The sequence below is a fragment of the Ursus americanus genome, chromosome 12, assembly GCF_024610735.1.
Source record: "Ursus americanus isolate L20-20 chromosome 12, mUrsAme1.1.p, whole genome shotgun sequence".
NCBI lineage: Eukaryota > Metazoa > Chordata > Mammalia > Carnivora > Ursidae > Ursus > Ursus americanus.
Window position 1 is genome coordinate 16,327,828 of NC_142138.1, and position 22,425 is coordinate 16,350,252.

The 22,425-nt window shown below is 34.8% G+C and overlaps 1 protein-coding gene and 1 non-coding gene across 2 annotated transcripts in view; both read left to right on the forward strand.

The window, feature by feature from the left end:
• Positions 1-22,425, forward strand: part of HOOK1 (hook microtubule tethering protein 1) — a 62,737-nt gene that overhangs the window by 25,112 nt on the left and 15,200 nt on the right. Inside the window, exons 6-15 of the mRNA XM_045802217.2 lie at positions 1,232-1,299; positions 2,458-2,520; positions 4,389-4,472; positions 9,492-9,658; positions 15,811-15,951; positions 17,262-17,463; positions 18,036-18,146; positions 20,308-20,395; positions 20,475-20,535; positions 22,105-22,245. Coding sequence (XP_045658173.1) covers positions 1,232-1,299; positions 2,458-2,520; positions 4,389-4,472; positions 9,492-9,658; positions 15,811-15,951; positions 17,262-17,463; positions 18,036-18,146; positions 20,308-20,395; positions 20,475-20,535; positions 22,105-22,245 — 1,126 coding nt within the window. The remainder of the gene's footprint in view (positions 1-1,231; positions 1,300-2,457; positions 2,521-4,388; positions 4,473-9,491; positions 9,659-15,810; positions 15,952-17,261; positions 17,464-18,035; positions 18,147-20,307; positions 20,396-20,474; positions 20,536-22,104; positions 22,246-22,425) is intronic.
• LOC123795479 (U6atac minor spliceosomal RNA) lies at positions 3,229-3,355 on the forward strand. Its single transcript, XR_006780525.2, has one exon. It is a non-coding gene; the product is annotated as a U6atac minor spliceosomal RNA (small nuclear RNA).

The following is a 22,425-nucleotide window of genomic DNA, read 5'->3' on the forward strand; positions in this document are numbered from 1 at the left end:
ACGCCCTGAGCCGAAGGCAGACGCTCATCCGCTGTGCCACCCAGGCGCCCCAAAAAACATCAGTGTTTCCTAATTGGATTTATTTTTGTATGTGGACTCTCAATTTTCAGGAGCGAGCAAATAAATGAAAGAAAAACGGAGTAAATTAATTAAAACTTAAAAGCAAAACATGTATGGAATGTAAAACAGCTTACACACCTTTATACTTTGCAGTGAGAATTGATTTCAAAATGATTCCAAGATATAGCAACAATCTCAATCTTGAAAGAATGAACTTGTTTGGTTAATAGTACCGTTTATCTTGGTGGGGAAAAGATAATTTTTTTGAAGGTTTCAGCAGACTTGAAGCACTCCATTATCCAGAAATCCAGTTAAAGGAAATCCAGTTAAAGCATTGCTCGTGCTTTCTCTACTTAATTCTTCCCCTTTCCCACCCACTCCCCACTTAGTGGTCAGGTGCATACCAGAATCTATCAGAACCTTTGTCCAGTTCTTGGCTTTACAAATAAAAGAAAGGTTGAGCGAATTTTCAGAAGTTTTTCAGAATAATCATTAAAACAATAAAAGTATTTGAAAATAATGTGGGTTTTTTTGAAATTTGGATTTTTTGGTCAAATGTTTTAGCTAGAGAGCATGTAGTTCAAGTGAGTTATGAAAATATATGAAATGCAAAGTGCAATATGCAAATATATGGAGCACTTTTTCTTATGGCTCCTCACTACTTACTGGGACAGAACTTACTGCCTGTGTGTGTAGAGGAGGGTATATCTCCTTGAGATGAGACTCGAATGTTGAGCACATGTTTACAGGAGGCTGTACAAGTCCCTTCTTTAAAAGCCTTCCTGAAATGAACTAAGTAGGTGATAAAATGTAACTTTCTAGGCTGCAGATTTTAGGAATTCATTTAATATGAATGGATCATCCTGTCATACTGAATATCTAACAAGAAGGAAGAAATTGTCATAATTGTTTTAAGATTATAATTTCTTCGTTTTTTCTTTCTTATAAGAAAATTAGAGGTTTTCTTCTTTAGGAAAAATAAAACATTTAAAAATATGAATATTTTCAGTTCTGCTTTTATGGACACATTTCTTACAGAAAAATACTTGCATAAAGAAGTATGTGTGGTAAATGAACTTTCATGCTGTTAATTGAATGGCTGAAGTTCCATGGCTAAAGAGTAGGTTTTTATCAGAGCCATCTTTTTTTTTTTTTTTTTCTTAAATCTCAGAACATATTCAAAATATAATGACACTGGAAGAATCTGTTCAACATGTGGTCATGACTGCTATTCAAGAGGTATGTTTTTATTATGTTCACATATGTATGAAAATCCTTAACCAAATGACACAAAAATTTTCACATCAGTCTTAGGGATGTATATTTTTCAATCTGTATAAACTTGCCCTTTGCAGCAGGGTTTACTTCCCTTAAGCTAGTGCGTCTTCCCTTCTTTTTTTTTTACCCAAAATATCTTAAGACTTCAAGCCCAATTTTAGTACTTCTGTATTTTAAAAGATAAATTAATATTGTCAGGTTCCCTTAGATAACTTCACCTGAGCAGGATAAACAACCTCTGACCAGAAAATTCATTTTTATTTCTTCTTTTTTTTCCTGCCAATTAGAACAGTCTTTCTTGAAATTTTAAAGTGTGTGTGTAAATATATCTTATATTCATTTTCAGAATGGTAGTACTGTGAGCAAATGTGGTGATAGGTTTGGGATCCAGGTAGCCTGGGTTTAAGCCAGTCTAGTTGTGTAAAGTCAGCCAGAAGGATTCAGAAGTCATGTGGTATATGTTGATTCTTAACATCAGCCTGAAAGGCTGAGATGATGTGGAATGTGAAGGAGACCCGAGGGATTAGTGAGGGCAAACGTAGTTTGGCAGGGCATGATTTGGAGGGAGACCTCTTTGCGCACCCCGAGTTTGCATTGTTGGCTTGAATTTAAAGCATCACAACAATAAATCTGCCTTTCGGATGCAAAAAAGTTATCTTTTATAGGAACCTTTCTTTCATATAATTGTAACTCCTACTTTTAAAATGACTTCTCAGATTAGGAATTTTACCATATCACTCATTTAAAGGCTGTATTTTAAGTGTTAATTCATTTTATGGAAGAATCTTTTTTATTATTTATTATTTATTTTCTTAGTTTTATTTAGTATTTCATCTTTTAGAACTTGGATTGTAATTTTTCACTATACAGGTATTTTAAATATATCTGTGTATTTCAAGTACACCTTACTTCTGATGTCCTCACCAATGTAATGGTTGAACATTGTGTTATTTAGCTTAAGCCTCTAATAAAATTTTTATTTGAATAATATTCTAAGAATCATCAGATTATGGCAAAGGAAAACTAAATATAAAGCATTTTACTGTCCTTTCAAGTAAACCTATTTTTACTTCATAACATCTCTTTGTTGTACTTAACTTTACTATTTTAATTTCCTAGTTGATGAGTAAAGAAATATTGAGCTCTCCTACAAATGATGCTGTTGGAGAATTAGAGCAACAGGTTAGTATCTCAGTAATGGGAGAAAGTGTTGAAAAAAACAGTCATACGGTTCCTTGACCAATGAGTATCATAAGGCTTTCATTGGAGAACATATGCAATTCTGTTTTTCTCCATGAAATTAGGTTGTTTATTCTGTAATATCTCAGCTGAATATTATTATGCATTCCTTCATGAATGCAATTAGTATTGGTCTCCAGAATTTTTTATGCTCATGTTCAAAGAGCTGAGTGACATTGAACTTTTCTTCTGAAACTTATAATACATATGTGGCTCATTCTAGATGGTTACACAGTTAATAGTAGACAATATAAAAATTCTGCTAATTTCTAACTTATCTAATAAGTTAATATAATTTTTGTCATGTTGAAGAAACATCTCCAAAACCCTGTGCTCAGGACTCTTTTCCCTAGTTCTACTACATGACTGTTTCACAAGAGGAAAGAGGCACACCCCTCTGACATGTAACCCAACCTGGGCTGTAGCAGAAAGGATACAAGGACAGGCAAATGCATCTAGTACTTATTCTGTTACATTTTTGAACATTTGTTTTTTATGAGTGTCACCAGTCATCTCGTGAAATATTTCAGATTAAAACTTTTTCTATGAAACTTTTATTTGAATTTAAACATACTGTGTTTTTTCTAAGTTTTTTGTAATGAAATTAAACAACATCCTCTAATACTCTGTTGTTTAAATATTTCATAAAGAGTGTTGTATGAAAGGGGAGAAGGTTAGCACTTCCTTTGACAAAGATGAAAGAGGCCCTTGGGCCTGATAGCACACAACACACTTCAGGCATTGCCACCTACCTCATGGCATCTAACCATCATTTTGTTGTTGTTATTGAATCATTATATTATACACTTACAACTAATATGGTACTGTATGTTAATGATATTTCCATTTTTAAAAAATGCACATTGAACCAAAAAATCTTTTCATAAAGATTCACATAAAATTTTATTTCTGTATGACCATAGCATTAAACATTAATGAGGCTGTGTGAATATTATTCACAGAAAAACATTGAGACTTATTTGCTAATAGATAAATTTTTTTACAGTTTTTATTTAAATTCCAGTTAGTTAACAAACTGTAATATTAGTTTCAGGTGTACAATATAGTGATTCAACACTTCCATACATCACTCAGCGCTCATCATGACAAGTGCTCTCCATAATCCCCATCACCTACTTCACCCATCTCCCCACCCATTTCCCTTCTGGTAACCACCAGTTTGTTCTCTACAGTTAAGTTACAAAATTCAAAAAACAGATAACGCAATTAAGAATTTGGCAGAAGACATGAATCGACATTTTTCCAAAGAAGACCTACAGATGGCCAGCCCACAGAGGAGAAGATGCTCAACATCACTGATCGTCAGGGAAATGCAGATCAAAACTACAAGGACTGTCTCCTTTACTGCCGCATCCATGCAGTTGAGCACTGTTAGGGAAAAGCACAGCCATTTATTTGATTTGGGGTCATTGTAAATGCATGATTTCCATCCACAGTTAGACCCTTCAACATTGTCCTGTACTAATCAACACCTTCTCCCATTACCCAACAACTATTTCACACAACTATCCATTTGCATAAAGTCACCTTAAAATCTTCCCACTTACTCTGAGTAGTCAGTTACTTATTGAGTGTCCACTATGTGCCAGAAACACTGCTAAGTGCTTTTCCTATATTGTATAATTGGCTCAGTAAGCCTAGAAAAATTTCAAACGGAGACACAAAGAGAGTAAGCTTGTTAATAAATTTTAATAACCATTTTTAATATCAGTATATATATGTATGTACATATATTTTTCAGTTTGTATCAAAACACTTCTTACTAAGAATCAGGACATTTTGTGTTTCAGCTTAAAAGGGCCTTGGAAGAACTTCAAGAAGCACTAGCAGAAAAAGAAGAACTGAGGCAAAGATGCCAAGAACTAGATATGCAGGTGTGGAAAAGAACCAATCCGAGAAAAATGTCCTCTTTATTACAAAGGTTTTATTGTAAATAATTCATTGGTAAAGTGTTTTGGAGGTTGGGTTTCATTTCATGGAGGGCAGATTTAAAGTATTTGTTATAGGCTTGAATATTCAAGCATGAATTTCATAATTATTTTTCTCTTAGAGTTAAAAATTGCTAACTTAACTCTTTCTTTGAGAAAATCATTTTAATTGTAGAATTTCAAGTATTTAGATGAGCCTTTAGTTTCTTTTGTAAAAAGAAGAAATTAAAATCTCTCTTGCATAGAATGTGAACATTTAAGTGAGGTCATTTATGGAAGTATTTAGAAGTGCTCGACCCCCCTCATAAATGCGAGTACCAAGTTTGTTTTGCTAACACGTACGTGTATCTGAACACATGGATATATAATTCTTGAGTTCTTATGTGCGTACATGTTAGCAAGATAAACTTGGTGTGAGAGACAGTAGTTAATGGTTAGTGGGGTAGATTGTCAAACCAGTCTGCCTATATTCAGACCCAAGCCATGTTACGAGCTCGTTGTGTCCTCTCAGGCAAATTGCTTAATTTCTTTATAGTTCAATTTTCTCTTTTGATGTGATAATACTGTACATCTCCAGAGTGATTATGACGATTAACTGAGTTAATATACATTAAGCACTTAGAACAGGACCTGACACACATAAGTGCTATGTGTGTTTGCAAGTATTGTTATTGTTATATGAAAATGCAAATACAAAGGTTATGCAGTAAGTCTTGAAAAAGTATGCAAAAGGATAAATGTACCATCCTAATATGCTATATGTAAATTGCATGTTTTTGTTCAAATAATGAGTTACATAAATAATTTACTCTCTGAAAAGTATGAAGACAAGGAACAAGGGTTGTGGTAGCATTATCCTTGCTGATGCATTATATATCCTATCCTATAATGATAGGGATGGGTAATGTTTCTTACCCTTAAGGGCTTACAGATAAGGAAAGGAGAGTGACTCGGCTCAAGGTGACTCAGCTACTTAAGGCAGTGGCAGCACTGGAATCCTGGTCTTTTAACTGCATCTTTAAAAAATCAGTCCTGTGTTTGAAGGAAGCTAATGTTTATGATTTTATTTATTTATTTGAGAGAAAGAGAGCATGAGTAGGGGGAGGGGCAGAGGGAGGAGGAGAGAATCTCAAACAGACTCCTCCCCCGAGCAACGTGGGACTGGATCTCATGACCCTTATCCCCAGCCCATGCTAGGGGGATGGGGGTGATCCACAGAAATCTTGATATTTCTCACTGCAGTCTATCCGATCAGGAGGGAAGTAACTCTTAATTCTTTCTGTTTTCTTTCACTGGACTGGGGAGGGGAGACTAAGACCCTAAGGGGCCTGACTCCTTTTTTTTTTTTTTTTTTAAGATTTTATTTATTTATTTGATAGAGAGCATGCACGAGCACAAGCAGGGGTAGTGGCAGGCAAGAGAGGGTGAGAAACAGGCTTCCCCCTCAGCAGGGAGCCCGATGTGGGCCTTGATCCCAGGACCCCAGGATCATGACCTGAGCCAAAGGCAGACACAACAGACTGAGCCACCCAGGCGCCCCAGCCCAACCCGACTCCTTCTGACAGAAACCAAGGCTGTAGAGCTACACACTACATGGAGGGAATGGTGTGATGCCCCAAGGAATTCCTCCCTGGAAGTGGGATATACTTCTCACCACCCTGGTGAAAGGTATTTAAACCTCAGACATGAGAGCGTAGCCCAGGTGTTATAAAAACACTGCTCATTGTCTCAGCTCACCCCCCTCCTTCCCTAACTATTCACAAGGCTGTGGAATGGTGTGGAGGGAAAACAGTCCCAACAATAACTTAGAAGGGAAGACATGCTGGGTCTTTGGTACAGTGGAGGAGGGGGTCCAAGAAGTCTTCAACTGCACCAGAAAATATAAGGTACCATAACTGCCAGTGAAGCATGAGTTAGTCGAAAAGAATGAAAGCATGGCATCTGTGCAAACATTGCAGGTTAAAGAGCATGAAGAAGACTTTGGCCAGGCCTAGAGAATAAGCTTGCTTCATGTTGTATAGCAATGGCAGGGACACATCAGTAACATAGGCTAGGTGGCGGCACAGCGAAGTGAGATTTATAGGGGAATCGTAGATCTATAGAACAAGTCAGCGGGTGTGTTAGTCACCAGGCTTTATCCTAGGTAAGCTCCTGAGCTTCAAGAACAAAGGAACAACAAGTACTTAGTCACTCAGGTAGAAAAGGCAAATCACCCAGGAAGACAAAATCAGGCTCCCCTAGGACTTGAATGCTAGACTATGGAAGGGCGGTGTCTGCAGAGTGCCCAGGCAGGGAAGCGGCCCTGGGCCCAGAGGGCGCAGTGCACTCAGGAGCCACTCTTGGAGAAACTACTTGACGCAGTTCAGCTAGCAAACATGGTTTAATCGGAATAAAGAATGCAAAAGTGGGAGATTCTGTGGTGAAGCTTGAAGCCTTTTAAATACAAGCTATGTTGGTTGTATGCAAATTACGGTTTTAAATATTGGGACAAGCGAAATTCTGATTCAGGAAATCAGGAGGCAGGCCCAATAATATGTACTTTAAAAAAAGAAAGAGAAAAATCTCCATGTGACATTTTGATGTGAAGTTTTGAGAAACTCTGGTGTAGTCTTCTAGTTCTGTTCCCGTCAGGATTATTAGGGGACCTTCAGGCAAGTTATGATGTGTTTGCCAGTGGCTTTTATTCTGCCTTTCCCAGCCATTCTTCCTAACATCTGGCAGCAGTAGGAAGCGGTCCGTCGCTTACTGCCGGAGCAGTGGCTGGTCATTCTTGCTCACAATGTTAGAGAAAACGCGCTCCTGCCCACAGTTGTACAAGATGAGTTTCTGTCTGAGGCAGTGATTTTCAGACTCTGATGTGATAAAGGGGGACTCCCGCTATAGAATTCTCTATTTCATTGTTGTTGTTGTTGTTTTTTAAAGATTTTATTTATTTATTTGACAGAGAGACACAGGGAGAGAGGGAACACAAGCAGGGGGAGTGGGAGAGGAAGAAGCAGGCTCTCAGCGGAGGAGCCTGATGCGGGGCTCAATCCCAGGGCTCCCAGAGCGCTGGGATCACGCCCTGAGCCAAAGGCAGACGCTTAAGGACTGCACCACCCAGGCACCCCATCTATTTCATTGTTCTTAAATATGCAAATGGTATACAAGAATTAAGTTAAATCTGGGTGATACGAGAAAATGAGTCCTTTTTTTTTAGCTTTTTGAATTTTTCTGTCTCTTAAATAACTCAGGGAGAAAGAGAGGGAAGGAGAAGGAAAAAGAGACGGAAAGAGGGAGAGAGAGACAGCAACAAAGGAGACACAAAGAAATAGAGAAAAAAAAGGGAGGGGTAAAGGCAGGTACATTATGAACCTAAAGAAAATATCACCATGGGAGCTTGTTAAAGGAGATGTCTAGAACCCACTACTGGACATTCTAAGGCATAGATGGGAGGGTGTGGTACAAGGAATTTGCATGTTTACTACCCCGTCTTTCAGTCTGGTTAAAGGGAGCTCTGAAGCCACACTGTAAACCGTGGATAGGAACCAGGTTGGTTAAACATCCGGGGTTGAAAACTAAATTTACCCTTCCTCGCTGCCTTCTTTAGAGAGTTCTGACCCGTTTTGGAAGACAGGGGTATTGTTTCTCTTCAGTTGATCTTTTTGTGACAGCCTATTCCCTCCAGCTAGAATGAGATATTCTTTTCTTTGTGTCCCACCCCCACCCCGTGGTATGCTTCCATCAAAGCACCTTGAACATTTTCTGTTGCGTAATTATTGACATTTCTACCATAAGGATACTCAGGTTCACACTCTTGTTCTTTCGTGTATCTCGATCACTTAGGGTTGTACCTGACGGGTCATAGTCACTAAGCTGCTTACATGGCAAGGATGGATGCATGCCTTAAGAGAAAGAGATTTCTCTTCCTCGTCTGCCTGCGTAGGGACAGTTTCCCGAGCCTTTGTTGTTGCTCATCAGGAGGACCGTGATTGTAACCTGCCTGTACTATAGTTAAAGGCACTCACTGGACTTTAATTTCCTATTCCTAGTTCACCGTGTCAATATATAGTCTTATGCACATAACTGGGTTGATTTAATTACACCTATTGAAAAAAATAAACAATCGCAAACCTACGTAGTAATATGTTGAAAGTCAGAAGAGGTCAAAGATTCATTTATTTCAAACAAATCTTAGTAAAATCATATATAAACTTCTGGTCTTAACAAAGGTTATAGCCTAGCTGTAAATTTTTAAAGATATTTTTAAATGGAAAAGAAAAAGGAATTGTTTATATATGTAAGTAAAATAACAAGGTATCAGATACTGATATTGATGTGGTTCTAAAATTACATATTTTTATCCATTTTAAAATGTAAGCAAACAGTCTTAATGTGCAAATGGATTCAATTCAGCTCTTTGTTATTGATTCATTAACGAAATAATGTGCTTGTCCCTGAAGGCATGATATGTAAGTGATAATTTTCTACTATGAACCTAAAATAACTTTGTGCATATATGTGTGTGTATTTTAGCTTCCTAGGTAAGAGCATCCTAATAGTAAATTTATAACTAAAAGGGGAACAAATTAATTTTTTGAAGTTTATTGGTACATAATTTTAGAGATGTAGAAACATTTTCTTCCCAAACCAGGGCAAGCATAACATATTGAAGATATTCTCCTTATGTGAATTAACTGTTTTCTCTGTATTCATTCATTAATTAATAAGCATATTAATTAATTAACTCTGTTTTCTCTGTATTAATAAGTATATTAATTAATTCATTTAATAAAAATAATCAGATTATTTCGATTTCTTTTGTTTGACTCAAACCTCCTAGACCCAAAATTCCAGATTTGGAAGGATCCTTAAAAATTATCTAGTCTGATTGACCAAACTAATTTAATGGCTTGTCACAATTATAATGTGAACTCTGTAAGTTTTTTTGCTGTTGATGCTTATGTTTGTATATTTGTTTTTTAGGTGACTGCACTTCAAGATGAAAAGAATTCATTAGTTTCTGAGAATGAGATGATGAATGAAAAACTTGACCAGTTGGATGGCTCTTTTGATGACCCAAATACAATGGTTGCAAAAAAGTATTTTCATGCACAGTTACAACTAGAACAATTACAGGAAGAAAACTTCAGGTAGCATTTTTAGTAAAAATCCTTCCATAGAGTTCCATTAAACTAAGAACTAAAAAATCCTATCAACAACTAATTATTAAGCATTTTATAGTATGCTGTAGCCTCCTGGAGCTTTATAGCATGCTTAGAACACTGATTAAGTTCTGAAAATACCAAATGGTACAAGTGGTTCCTGCCTTCACAGGACTTGCAATCTAGTTAGCAGGTGGGATATGTCTATAAAATCAAAACAGTTCAAAATAACTTGTGATAAGGGCCAAATGAAGGCCATGTGCAAGTCCAATAGGAGTTAAAGGGAGTGACTGCGGAGGCTGAGGGAGAATGGGGCATTTTATATAGGAGAGGGAACCTGATAATAAATGGAGAAAATGGAAATCTTAAGCTAAAGAGATGCTTTCTATTTTAACTTTTGTTTCTTCTTTAAAAAAAAAAAAAAAAGGTCTTATACATTTTGCCTTTAATAAACATTGTCTCTTGTGTGCTTGCTGCTGAGCTTGGAACTATGAGGCCTTGAGAGTAGGCACGGTAACTGTACTCTGTGTTTTTTTTGTTCCTTTTTTTGTTATAATATCAAACTTAAACACAAAAACAGATGCAAGAATAGTGCAAAGAACTCCTTCATACCTTTTACTCAGATTCTACAAGTGTTTTGCAGTTTTTTCCATTCTCTTTAGCGGTCTCTATACATATGCTTATGGGTTCACATATTTTTTTCTGAACCACTTGAGAGTAAGTTGGGCCCATGCACCTTTATCCCTGTATACTTTGGCATATGTTTCTAAAACAAAAAAACTCTTGTAAACCACAATATAGTGATTAAAATTAGGGAATTTGTCATTGATACAATATTATTATCTGATCTACAGATCATATTCAAATTCCATTAGTCGTCTCATTGTCCTTTATGGCTATTTTTTTTTTCCTGATTCAGAATCCAATCCAGGATCATGCATTGCATTTAGTAATGGATTCTTTTTTTTTTTTCTTTTTTAAGATTTTTATTTATTTATTTGACAGAGAGCGAGAGAGGGAACACAAGCAGGGGGAGTGGGAGAGGAAGAAGCAGGCTCCCAGTGGAGGAGCCCAGTGTGGGGCTCGATCCCAGAACGCCAGGATCACGCCCTGAGCCGAAGGCAGACGCTTAACAACTGAGCCACGCGGGCGCCCCATTAGTAATGGATTCTTATTCAGTGGTCTATAAATCCATAGCTATCATCATTTATTTAATGGTAAAATTGTCCCAGATTCGACCACTGAGAAGTCTTTCAGTTGGCCCCTGTGTCCTTTCAACCCGTTACTATCCGTTGAGCACTTTCTTACTCTCTGGCACAACAAAATATTCTAGACACATCTCGTCCTTTCCCGGCTCTGCAATCAGTCATTTCTCCAGGGATCCCTAATTCCTTTTAGTGGACAGTGTTGTTTAGAAACAAAGATCTAGTGCTCCAGATGAGTTTTTCTGTCATTGCTTCTAGCCCCCTTTGTTGTACAGAGCTAGGAAGTATACTTGTCCGTATTCACACTTGCCTGTGTTCATACACTCATATATACACACGTCTGCATTGGTTTTTATGTCTCTCACTGTGAACAATGAGTTCGTTTTGACATCTTTCATTTTAGTTCTGTGTTTTGGGGGATCATTCTGATCTCCGTTTTCATATTGTAAACCCCTTCTCCAATGATGAGAAACCTGGCTCCCATTTTCCTCAATATATTTACTCATATACTTAATCCCAGAACACAGAGAAAGTAATTTAAGAATTGCTAACCTTACCTTTGTAATAAAGCAAACTATTAATAAGACGTCAGTATGTTTACAGTTCTTTTGCAAGGTAACATTTACATATTGTAAGATGAATACTAAGTACAATTTAACATGTCTTAACAAATGCGCAAGTCTGTGTAATTTCACACTTGACTCAATATACAGTTCATTTCAATCACTGAAGAAAGTTCCTTTATGCTTCTTCCCAGTCAACACCTACCTCCCAGAGGCTAATTATTCTGATTATTTTTTACCATAGGTGGGTTTTCTCTGATCTAGAATGTCATATAAATTGAACCATGCAGTATGAACTCCTTGGTGACTGGCTTCCCTTGCTCATCATGTTTGCGAGATTCATCTATGTTTTGAATGAATCTGTAATTGGTTTTTTTTTTTTATGGCTGAGTAGTATTCAAATATTTGGAATTATTCCACGTTATACACACTTTTATTTATCCGTTTTCCTTTAGATGATGGGCATTTGGGTTTCCAGATTTTGTCAGTATAACTAGTCTGAACATTGTAATACAAGCCTTTTTGTAGACATATTTTTTTCTTATTTCTCATTGGTAAATATATAGAGTGCTGTTGCTGACTTATGCAGTAGCTCTGCGTTTATTTTAAAAGATACTGCCAAGCCATTTTCCAAAGTGATCATAACATGTTATACTTCCGTGAGCAGTCTGCGGCTCGCTGCTCTAGTTGTTCTGCCTGCGTGGCATAATTCTTACCTGTCTTTTTAGCTAAATAGTTCAGGAAAAGTGTAGTAGTATCTCCTTATGGCTTTAATTGGCATTTTCCTGATAACCAGCGATGCGATAAGCCCCTTTTCACGTGCTTATTGGAAATATATCTTACTTTGTGAATTGTTTCTTCACACTGTTGAACTGTTTTTAAATTGGGTTGTCATTATCAATTAGTTGTAGGACTTTTTAAAAATTTGGATGCAAATCCTTTGTCAGATATGTGCATAATAATATTTCACTCGTTTTGTGGCTTGCCTTTGCATTTTTTAAATGGCGTCTTTCAATGAATAGTAGTTCTTAACTTAGATGAAGTTTACTTTATCGATATTTTTAATATTGGTGTTTTTGTGTACTGCCCTTTCATACCATGAAGATAATCTCTACTGTTCTTTTCTAGAACCTTCACAGTGTTATCTTTTACATGTAAGCCTATGTTCCATCTTGAATTGATTTTTTTTTTAATAGTGTACAGTCAAGCTTTATTTGTACTATTTTTATTTTCTCTGTGGGTATCTAGTTGTTACAGTATCATCATTTGAAAAGATTTTAGTTTTACTCCAGAATCCTTTGTACCTTTGTGAAAAATGATATAACCATAAAATTTGGGTCATTTTCTGGACTCTTTAATTCTTTTCCATTCATCAGTTTGTCTTTGTACCTATATGGTATGGTCTTGATTACTTTAGCTCTAGAAGAAGCTTAAAATCAGGTAGTGTAAGTATTCCAACTTTGTTCTTTCTTTTCAAAATTTGTTTTGGCTATTCCATGTCTTCTTCATTATCACTTAAAATTGAGAGTTAGCTAGTCAGTTTCTGTGTTAAATAACCTTCTGTGATTATGGTTTAGGTTGTATAAAATTGATATCTTTATATTGAGAATTTCTATATGAATTTAGTATCTTCATTTATTTGTCTTTAATTTCTCTCAGCAACGTTGTGGTGTTGCCAGCAGAGAAGTCTTATGTGTGTTTTATTAACTTTATTCCCAAGTAGATGCTATTACAAATATAATTAAAGTTATTCTGTAAAGTGACTGCTAATATGATTTTTATATATTGAAATTGATCTTATATTTTGAAACTTTTATGTCTTGTAAAGTTTCTTAATTCACTTGATTTTAGTAATTTGTTTATGTAGAAAATCTGAGGCATCCACAATCATCTAATCTATTAATAGAGCTTTACATCTTCCTTTAATTATTTCTGCCCTCTATTTTTCTTGCATTGAGCAAGAACAGACATCTTACTTTGTTCTAGGTCTTAGGGGGAGGACATTCAGTTAAGTATCATCAAGTATGATGCTTGCTGTAGAGTTTTTTAATGTGCTTTTTATCATTTTGGAGGAGTTCCTGTTTATTTTGGGCTTTCTTAGAGTTTTTATCATTAATTGGTATTGACTTTTGACAAATGATTTTTCTACATCTTGAAATGACAGAGTGGTTTTTCTTTTTCATTGTTTTATTACGATCGTTTCGTTTTTTGAATGATGAGCAATCTTATATTTCAGGGTTAGACCAATTTGGTCATACTTATTATTCTGCATATATATGACTGGATTCAGTTTGAAAATATGTTGAAATAATTTTTTTGATTGTCTTCATATAAATATTGGTCTATAACTTTTTTCTCTTGTAATGTCTTTTTCAGGTTTTGTTGTCAGAGTTCTGCTAGTCTCATAGAATAATTGGGAAGTATTCTCTCCTCTATTTTCTGAAAGAGTTTATGTAAGAATGATATTATTACTTCCTTAAATGTTTGATAGAATTTATCAGTAAAACAGTCTGGACCTATGGGTTTCTTTGTGAAAGGACTTTTTAATGACAAATACAATTTCGTTAATGGTCATAGGGCTTCTCAGGTTTTCTATTTCATCTATGTCAGTTTGATAAGTTATGCTTTTCAGGGTGTATGTTTATTTCATTTAAGTTATTGAATTTATTGGCATAAAGTTGTTCATAGTATTCTTTTTTTGTCCTTTTAATGACTGTAGGAGCTATACTGATACTTTTTCATTCCTGATATTGGTAACTTGTGGGGTTTTTTTCCTCATTTTTCTTGATCACTCTTACTAGGGTTTCATTAACTTTATTAATCTTTTCAAACACTTTATTAGCTTTCCATATTATTAGTTTTAGATCTCCGTTCTCTTTCTTTCTTTCTTTCTTTTTATTTACTTTGGATTTAATTTGCTGTTCTTTTCCTGAACTCTTAAGGTTGAAACTTGGATGATTGATTTTAAGCCTTTCTTCATTTCTAATATAAGCCTTTAAAATTGTAAATTTTCCTCTAAGCACTAGTTTAGCTGGGTCCCCAAAGTTTGACTGGTTGTCTTTCTGTTGTTATTCATTCTGAAATATTTTCTAATTTCCTTTGTGATTTCTTCCTTGATCTGTGAGTTATTTAGAAATGTGTTGTTTAATTTCCAAGTATTTAAGGCTTTTCTAGATTTCTTATTGTGGCTAATTTCTAATTAAAGTCTCTTGTGGTTAGAGAACATATTTCACAAGATTTCAGTCTTTTGATACTTATTAATACTTATTGTTTGGCATCTTTCATTGTGATGAGTGTTCCATGTGCACTTGTAAAGGATGTGTATTCTGTAATTTTTGACTGACATGTTCTATACCTGTCAAATCAGTTTGGTTAATAGTGTTGTTCAGAGCTCTTCTGTATTTTTACTGATACTGTTGTTTCTGTCATTTATTAGAGACTGGTATTAAACAGTTATTGTGGATTTGTAGATTTCTGCCTTTGATTCTGTCAGTTTTTGCTTCATGTATTTTAAAACTCTTTATAGGTATATACATGTTTATGATATGGCTTTCTAATGAATTGACCCTTTTATAATTATGAACTGTCTCTATCTTTGATAATACTCTTTTGTCTTAAAATTTATTTTGTTTGATGCCAGCATAACCACCCCAATTTCTTTTTCTTACTGTTTGCGTGGTGTTTTTTAAATCTTTTTACTTTTAATCTATCTGTGCCTTTATATTTAAACCATCTCTTGTTATTAGCATATATTTGAGCCTTGCTTTGTTATTTAGTCTGATGGTCTCTGCCTTTTTAATTGGTATGTTAGTCTGTTTGCCTTTTATGTAATTTTTATTCTGACTGTATTTAGGTCTGTCAGTTTGCTGTTTTTCATTTGTCATATATCCTTTTGTTTTTCTTTTCTGCATTCCTTTGGGTAAATCAAATAATTTTTTAAATATTTGTATTCACTGTATTTTCTTTTTACTTTTTGTTGTTGCCATCAAATTTAAGTATTTACCCTTAATTTATTATAGTCTATTTAGAGTTAATATTTTACCGCTTTGCATGTGATGTATATTTTTGAGTAATTTTAATAAACATCTATACATTTTATCCTCATCTTTTGAGATTAAAACTCTTATTAGAGCTAGAGATAGTGAAGCACAGTGTTTGAGAAGTGAAAATGAAAATTCAGACCATTAAGTTTATTCTCAGCCAATTTCAAATCCAGGAGCTGAAAGTGTCTTATTCCTTTAGCCTTTCTTTTGAGTGTGGAATTAAAAAAAAAAAAAAATTTTTTTTTAAAGTACGTCTTGCTAAGCACATGTCTCAGCAAGAAAACAAATGATGGAAACTACATTATAAGTACTTGTTTTCTTTACTCAAGGCTTGAAGCTGCAAAAGATGATTACCGTGTTCACTGTGAAGAACTTGAAAAGCAACTAATTGAATTTCAGCATAGGAATGATGAACTGACCAGTCTTGCTGAAGAAACAAGAGCCCTGAAAGATGAAATAGATGTTCTTAGGTATGGCATATCTAACTATAATTATGTCACTTCTGAGTTATCCCTTAATCATTTTGGTATCCTATATTCTAATCAGGGATTCTTAGGTTTTTCCTGTGTATCAAGTACTGATCAGTTTTTATCTGGGCTCCTACTCTTTACTTATTATGTGTTTGTTGATGGTAATGGTAGTTTAAGGATAATATTCAATTCTTGTTAGCACAATTTTTTTTTTTTTTTAAGAGAGGGAGGATGAGGGGAGGGCAGGAGCAGAGGCAGAGGGGGAGAGAGAGAATACCAAGCAGGCTCCCCTCTTAGCGCAGAGCCAGGCATGGGGCCCGATCCCATAACCCCGAGATCATGACCCGAGCCGAAATCGAGTCAGACACACACAACCGACTGAGCCACCCATGTCAGCACAATTTCATATTAGAATTTGTAAACCCAAAATGATGCCTTTTTTTATAACTGTGTAAGCTGAATTACTTTTAGATTCATTTAGCTTGACCTCCTTGTACTCATTAGTGTATCTTGTGAACTTTTTACATAAGGGAAAGCATTCTCAATCCATATTTTGGCATTTGATATAAAATAGGTATAGGTAAATATCTTAACATTTGTTTCAGGGTTACCCCAAGGTTCTCTTATTGTCTTTGATAATATATAAAGTTTTTATTTGGCTTTTGCCTATGAAATGTTAAGCAAACAGACTCTATATGCTGTTTATATTTTGTTAAATTTTCTTAATGGGCCATTTTGTTGCACAATTTTTATGTCCATTTGAAACAAAATCTTTATACCCATTCATTTGAACCTGCTTGTGATGGAAAGTGATTTATGTATTACTTTTGCTCTAGCCCAGTTGGTCAGGTAAGCACAACTCTAAAGCAAAGTGCTTACAGATTGTAAGTTGAGTCAACTTCCTAAGTTTATCGAATACTTAGAATAAAACTGTACTGAATGCTATACACAAAGCAAAGTTGGCCTATAAGCAATGGAGAAGCTTAGAATTATTCAGCTGCTTTTGCAAAACTATTTTTTATACATTGTGCTGTGTGAAATGGTTTGATAATTTAATTTGTCAAATTTAAGGCATTTTTGTTTTGATGCCCTTACAGCAAAAAGGTTCAGTGCTGAACTTGAGTCTTTTTCCAAAGTTCCCACAAAGTTTATTTCTTTTGTCCTTCTCATTTTCTTTCTTTTTTCCTTTCTTTTTTTTTTGTTTCAGCCAATTGATTGTTTATCTGGTTGACTAACTTTACAGGCAGAATAAAATTGTCATATGCATTTACTAGTTCTTACCCAGTAATGTGCAGTCTTTATTATCATAGGGCTACCTCTGATAAAGCAAATAAACTTGAGTCAACGGTCGAGATATATCGTCAGAAGCTACAGGATCTGAACGACCTTCGCAAGCAGGTGAAAACTTTACAAGAAACAAACATGATGTATATGCATAATACAGTCAGCTTAGAAGAAGAATTAAAGAAGGCAAATGCAGCACGTACGCAGTTAGAAACATACAAGAGGCAGGTAAGAAAATATCTTAATTTTTTAAAATAAAATCAAAAGAGCGCAACTTACTTTTTGATACTTTTCGATACTTTCCTTTTGACACTTTAAGAATGATAGAGATGTGAAGAAACACTGCCAAGATTTGGCTGTGAACTTATGATAGATTTCTTCTACCTGTAATTTTAATTCCAGAGTTGATAATTTAATTTGAGTTATCTAGGTCTTTCCCTTTTTATTCTCTTCTGAGCTTATATATGTTTTGGGGCATTTTATTGTTTATTAGCATTTCTGGTAACCGGTAATAATTGCCTAGCGAATGGAGCTATAACTGATAATATTGCTATTTATCAAACAACCTAGAGAAACATTAGAATGGAAGGCTGATTTTTTTTATTTTTACTGAATTATTATTTGGGTATTTTAAAATTTATGTTAACTCTTATTTACATGCTATTTTCACAGCTATTTAGGATTACTTGATTATATTCTTACTATAAATTTTATTTCCAGTTTCTCGTTTATTAAACTCTGAAAAACTATTAATATTAATATTATATACTCTTGTTATCTGCTTTTGTTTCTAACAAAAGGTTCAAGATCTTCACAATAAACTTTCCTCTGAATCCAAAAGGGCAGATACACTAGCATTTGAAATGAAGCGGCTTGAGGAAAAACATGAAGCTTTACTTAAGGAAAAAGAGGTACACATGAGTATAGTTGATAAGTAATATGTCTGTCTTCTCTTTTAGCATTTAACTATCCTTGCTGTTCTAAGACTGGAGGTCATGTCAATAAGATCTTCTATCTCTCTCCTAAATTCAAGTGTTGGTATAAAAGAAAGTAGTAGAAATTTACTGTGCAGTGTTGTTAATTTCCTTCACAAGGGAAGATGAAGTCACAGACGCAAGGCCATATGTCTCAGTGCATGTTTTCCCATTCTAAACCGTCGGCTTCTTGAGAGCAAGGGCCATAGATTTTATTTTTTAATGGCTTTATTGAGATATAATTTATGTACCATAAATTTTGCCCACTTGAAGTGTACAATTCAGTAGTAGTTAGTATATTCACAGTTGTGCAGCCATCAACACGGTCAAATTTTAGAGTAGTGTCATCACCCGATTAGTATACCTACTGACAGCTGCCCTGCATTCTGGTTCCCCTCCCCCCAGCCTTCGCAACCGTTAATCTACTTTCCATCTCTACAGATTTGCCCAGTCTGTCCAGAATATGTCATCTACACTTTGTCGGTTTTGTGGCTAGATTCCTTCATGTAGCTTAATGCTTTCAAAGTTCATCCATGTCATAGCATGATTCAGTACTTTGTTTTAATGCTGAATAATACTCCATTCTATATATCTATAGATTTTATTTATCCATTCATCATCTTATGGACATTTGTGGCTATGAACATTTATTTACAAGTTTTTATGTGGACATGTGTTGTCATTTCTTGAGTACATGCCTAGGAGTGGTACTGCTGCGTCGTATGGTAACTATGTTTTACCTTTCAAGGAGCTACCATGCTGTTTTCTAAAGTAGATGAACCACTTTTCATTCTCAGCAATTTGTAAAGGTTTTCAACTTCTCCATATCCTTGCCAACACTTACCAGACTTTTAACTTCAGCTACCCTAGTGAATATGAAGTGGTATGTTATTGTGGTTTTGACTTGTATTTCCCTAATGACTAATGACGTTGAGCATCTTTTTATGTACTTATTGGCCATTTGTATGTCTTCCCTGGGAAATGTCTCTTCAAATCCCTTACTCATGTTTTATTTAGGGTATTTTCTTTTTTTTTTTTTTTTTTTTTTTTTGAGTTGTAAGAGTTCTTTATAGATTCTGGATACAAGTTCCTTCTCAAATATATGATTTGCAAACATGTTCTTTTATTCTGTGGGTTCTTCTCATTTTTTTGATGGTTCTGTTTGCAGCAGAATAGTTTCTCATTTGATGAGATCGAGTTAACTATTTTTTCTATCATTGTTTATGCTATTTTGTCAGTTTTTCTATGAAATAACTGAGTAATATGAGGTTATAAAAACTTATGCTTATGTTTTCTTTTAATTTTACAGTTTTAGCTCTTGTATTTAGTCTGTGATCAATTTTGAATTAGTTTTTTGTATATGGTGCAAGATAGGGGTCTAACTTCATTCTCTTCTGTGTGGGTATGCAGTTGTCCCAGCACTATTTGTTGACAAGATTTTTCTTTCCCTATTAATTGCCTTGATACCTTTGTTGAAAATCAGTTGACCATGATACTGTAACAATGGGTACATTATACATTTGACAGAACCCATAAAAGTAAAACAGAAAGAGTGAATCCTACTGTCCTTTAGTTAATAATAGTGTATCAATATCGGTCCACCAGTTCTGCCAAGTAACCACCAACTTTATCTCACTCGTCACTCAAGACACCTTTGCAAGGGTTATGTATCCGCATTTCCATTTTGATGATGTGAATACTAAAGCCAAAGAGTCAAATAACTCACTGTAGGTGATATAATAACTTGGAAATAGTGAAACTGGAGTTCAAGCCGTGATCTGTTTGCCTCCAAAGTCCATGCTTTTTTTTTTTTTAATTACTCTGCAGTTGCACATTTGTACTCCATTGCATAATTACATTAGTTTGGTTCAAAGATAAATTATCTAATGGGGAAATCACAAGATTTATGTTGTATAAAGATAATTTATGTGATTTATGTAAGAGAAAATTACCTCTTAGCGCTAAAACAGAAACTTTGTCACTTTTAATTAACTAAGCAACAATTATGAAATTAACTTAAGATAAATTATTATTAGCATAAAGTACATTCCTGGTGGGCAGAATTAAATATTTTGCTTATGTAAACAATTCTTTTTAGAGACTAATAGAACAACGTGATACTCTGAAAGAAACGAATGAAGAGCTTCGATGTTCACAAGTACAACAAGATCACCTAAACCAAACAGGTGAATTTTCTTGGATTTAGAAAAGGTTTTTTTAACGGTAGAAATACTGAGATGTTAATCTGTTGCTGTTGCTGTTTAGATGCATCCGCTACAAGAAGTTATGAGAATCTTGCGGCTGAGATTATGCCAGTGGAATATAGGTAAATTTGTTTTTAGTAATTGATAAGCTATACTTCGTATTAGAAATGTGATTTTTTCTTTTTAGAAAAATTATTAGCCTTTAGAGTGTTCCATTTTATGAGTCATGGAGCTCAAAATTACTTTGTCTCATCTGCTTAAACTTCTTAGATTGTTACTGCTACTACAGCAGTTTTAGAATTTATTGGAAGTAAAATTTCAAAACTAGATGAATAAAATATTCTCGTTTTTCTAATATGACTTTTATTGTGTTGAAGTTTTCCTACCCATAAACTCAATGGAAAACCCTTTTGATACCTGGCATTCAAATCCACATGGGTGAAACAAATAGAAGAGGAGCTGTCAATAAGAGCAGAAGGATTAAGCAGAAGTTAAATAAAATACAAATTTAGAGTTTCCTCTTAACCAGCTTTTATTGTGGTATTTTACTGCTATGCTTGCTTCTAAGTATTCGACTAATCTGGTATTTTTCATGGTTTTCCTTTCCTTTTTGTGGTAACAGTTTTATTTACTGCTTCAGACTCTACTCGTTATTTAAGGGGATTTATTGAGATATAATTCACCCATTTAAAACCGTATGGCTCAGGGGTGTTTAGTGTAGGCATAGAGTTGTGCAGCCATCTAATTTGAGAACATTCTGTTCCACCAAAAAGATACCCTGTGCCTCTTAGCAGTCATTCCTCAGTCCTGCTTCCCCTCAGGCTCCAGCACCAGGTAGCCGGGAATCAACTCTTTGTGGAGTTGCCTGTTACGGAATTTAACGTATGTGATTCCTACAATAGGCAGCCTTTGTGACTGCTTTCACTCAACATATAGTTTGCAAATATGTTAATTTTCATTTTGTTCAATTTTTTGTTGTTAAGACAGAGCTCCTTACATGCTGGACTGGAAAGCAACTTTTTAGTTGTTAATATCCAGTGATATTAATGTCACCTTAAAAATAGCCGTATGAAAAAAAAATACCCATATGAGCCTGTATTTTAAAGTCATGATGTTGCCATTTAGAAGAACACAAATTGAGATTGATTGAAATTATGTGCTTTTAAGAAATTGCATTTGGGGAGGCAGCGGATAGGAGAACATTACTTTTTATTTAATATCATTCCTATCATTTGCATTTTAGAAAGTGCATATTTGTAAACTTTTAATAAAAATTGTTTTCTGAAATCAAAAAAACCTAGAGGCAGTCATATGACTGTCATCATAAGAGTATTCTTAAAAAATGTTAAGCAAACCGATTCCTTAAATCTATTGCTTTTAATGTATATATTTTCTGAGGATATGCTATAGTGAATAACATCTCAGTTAAAATAACTCCTGTTTCTTTGGGGATTTGCATAATATTTAATGATATATGATATAATATAATACTTGTGCTTTGAAAAATTTATTACTTGTTTTTTGAGACAGGCTTACAATGTAGTTTTTTCTTAAAAATATCAGAAACATTCGTAACATTTTTAAATGACAGCTATTGAATGAATAGGAATTTTCTAAAAGTTAAGAATGTAAAAAAAATGTAAAATGTACATTGAAAAAATTTGAAAACAAACTTTGCTTTTCAACATCAGGGAAGTATTTATCCGACTGCAACATGAAAATAAGATGCTCCGCTTACAACAGGAAGGTACGGAGAACGAGCGCGTTGGGGAGCTTCAGGAGCAGCTGGAGCAGAAGCACCGCAAGGTGAATGAATTGGAAACCGAGCAAAGGTGACGCTCTCTCTTGTAATTGGCATTCGTAGTGATTCTATTAGCTAGCCACAAAATCCGGACTCACAGAAGTGGGACATGTCATTGTAGTTACAATAAGTGGGATTTAAAGAAGTTTAAATTGTTGTTTGTTTTCAGCCTTTCACTGCCATTATTTTAACAGACTTTATTAACCAGCTT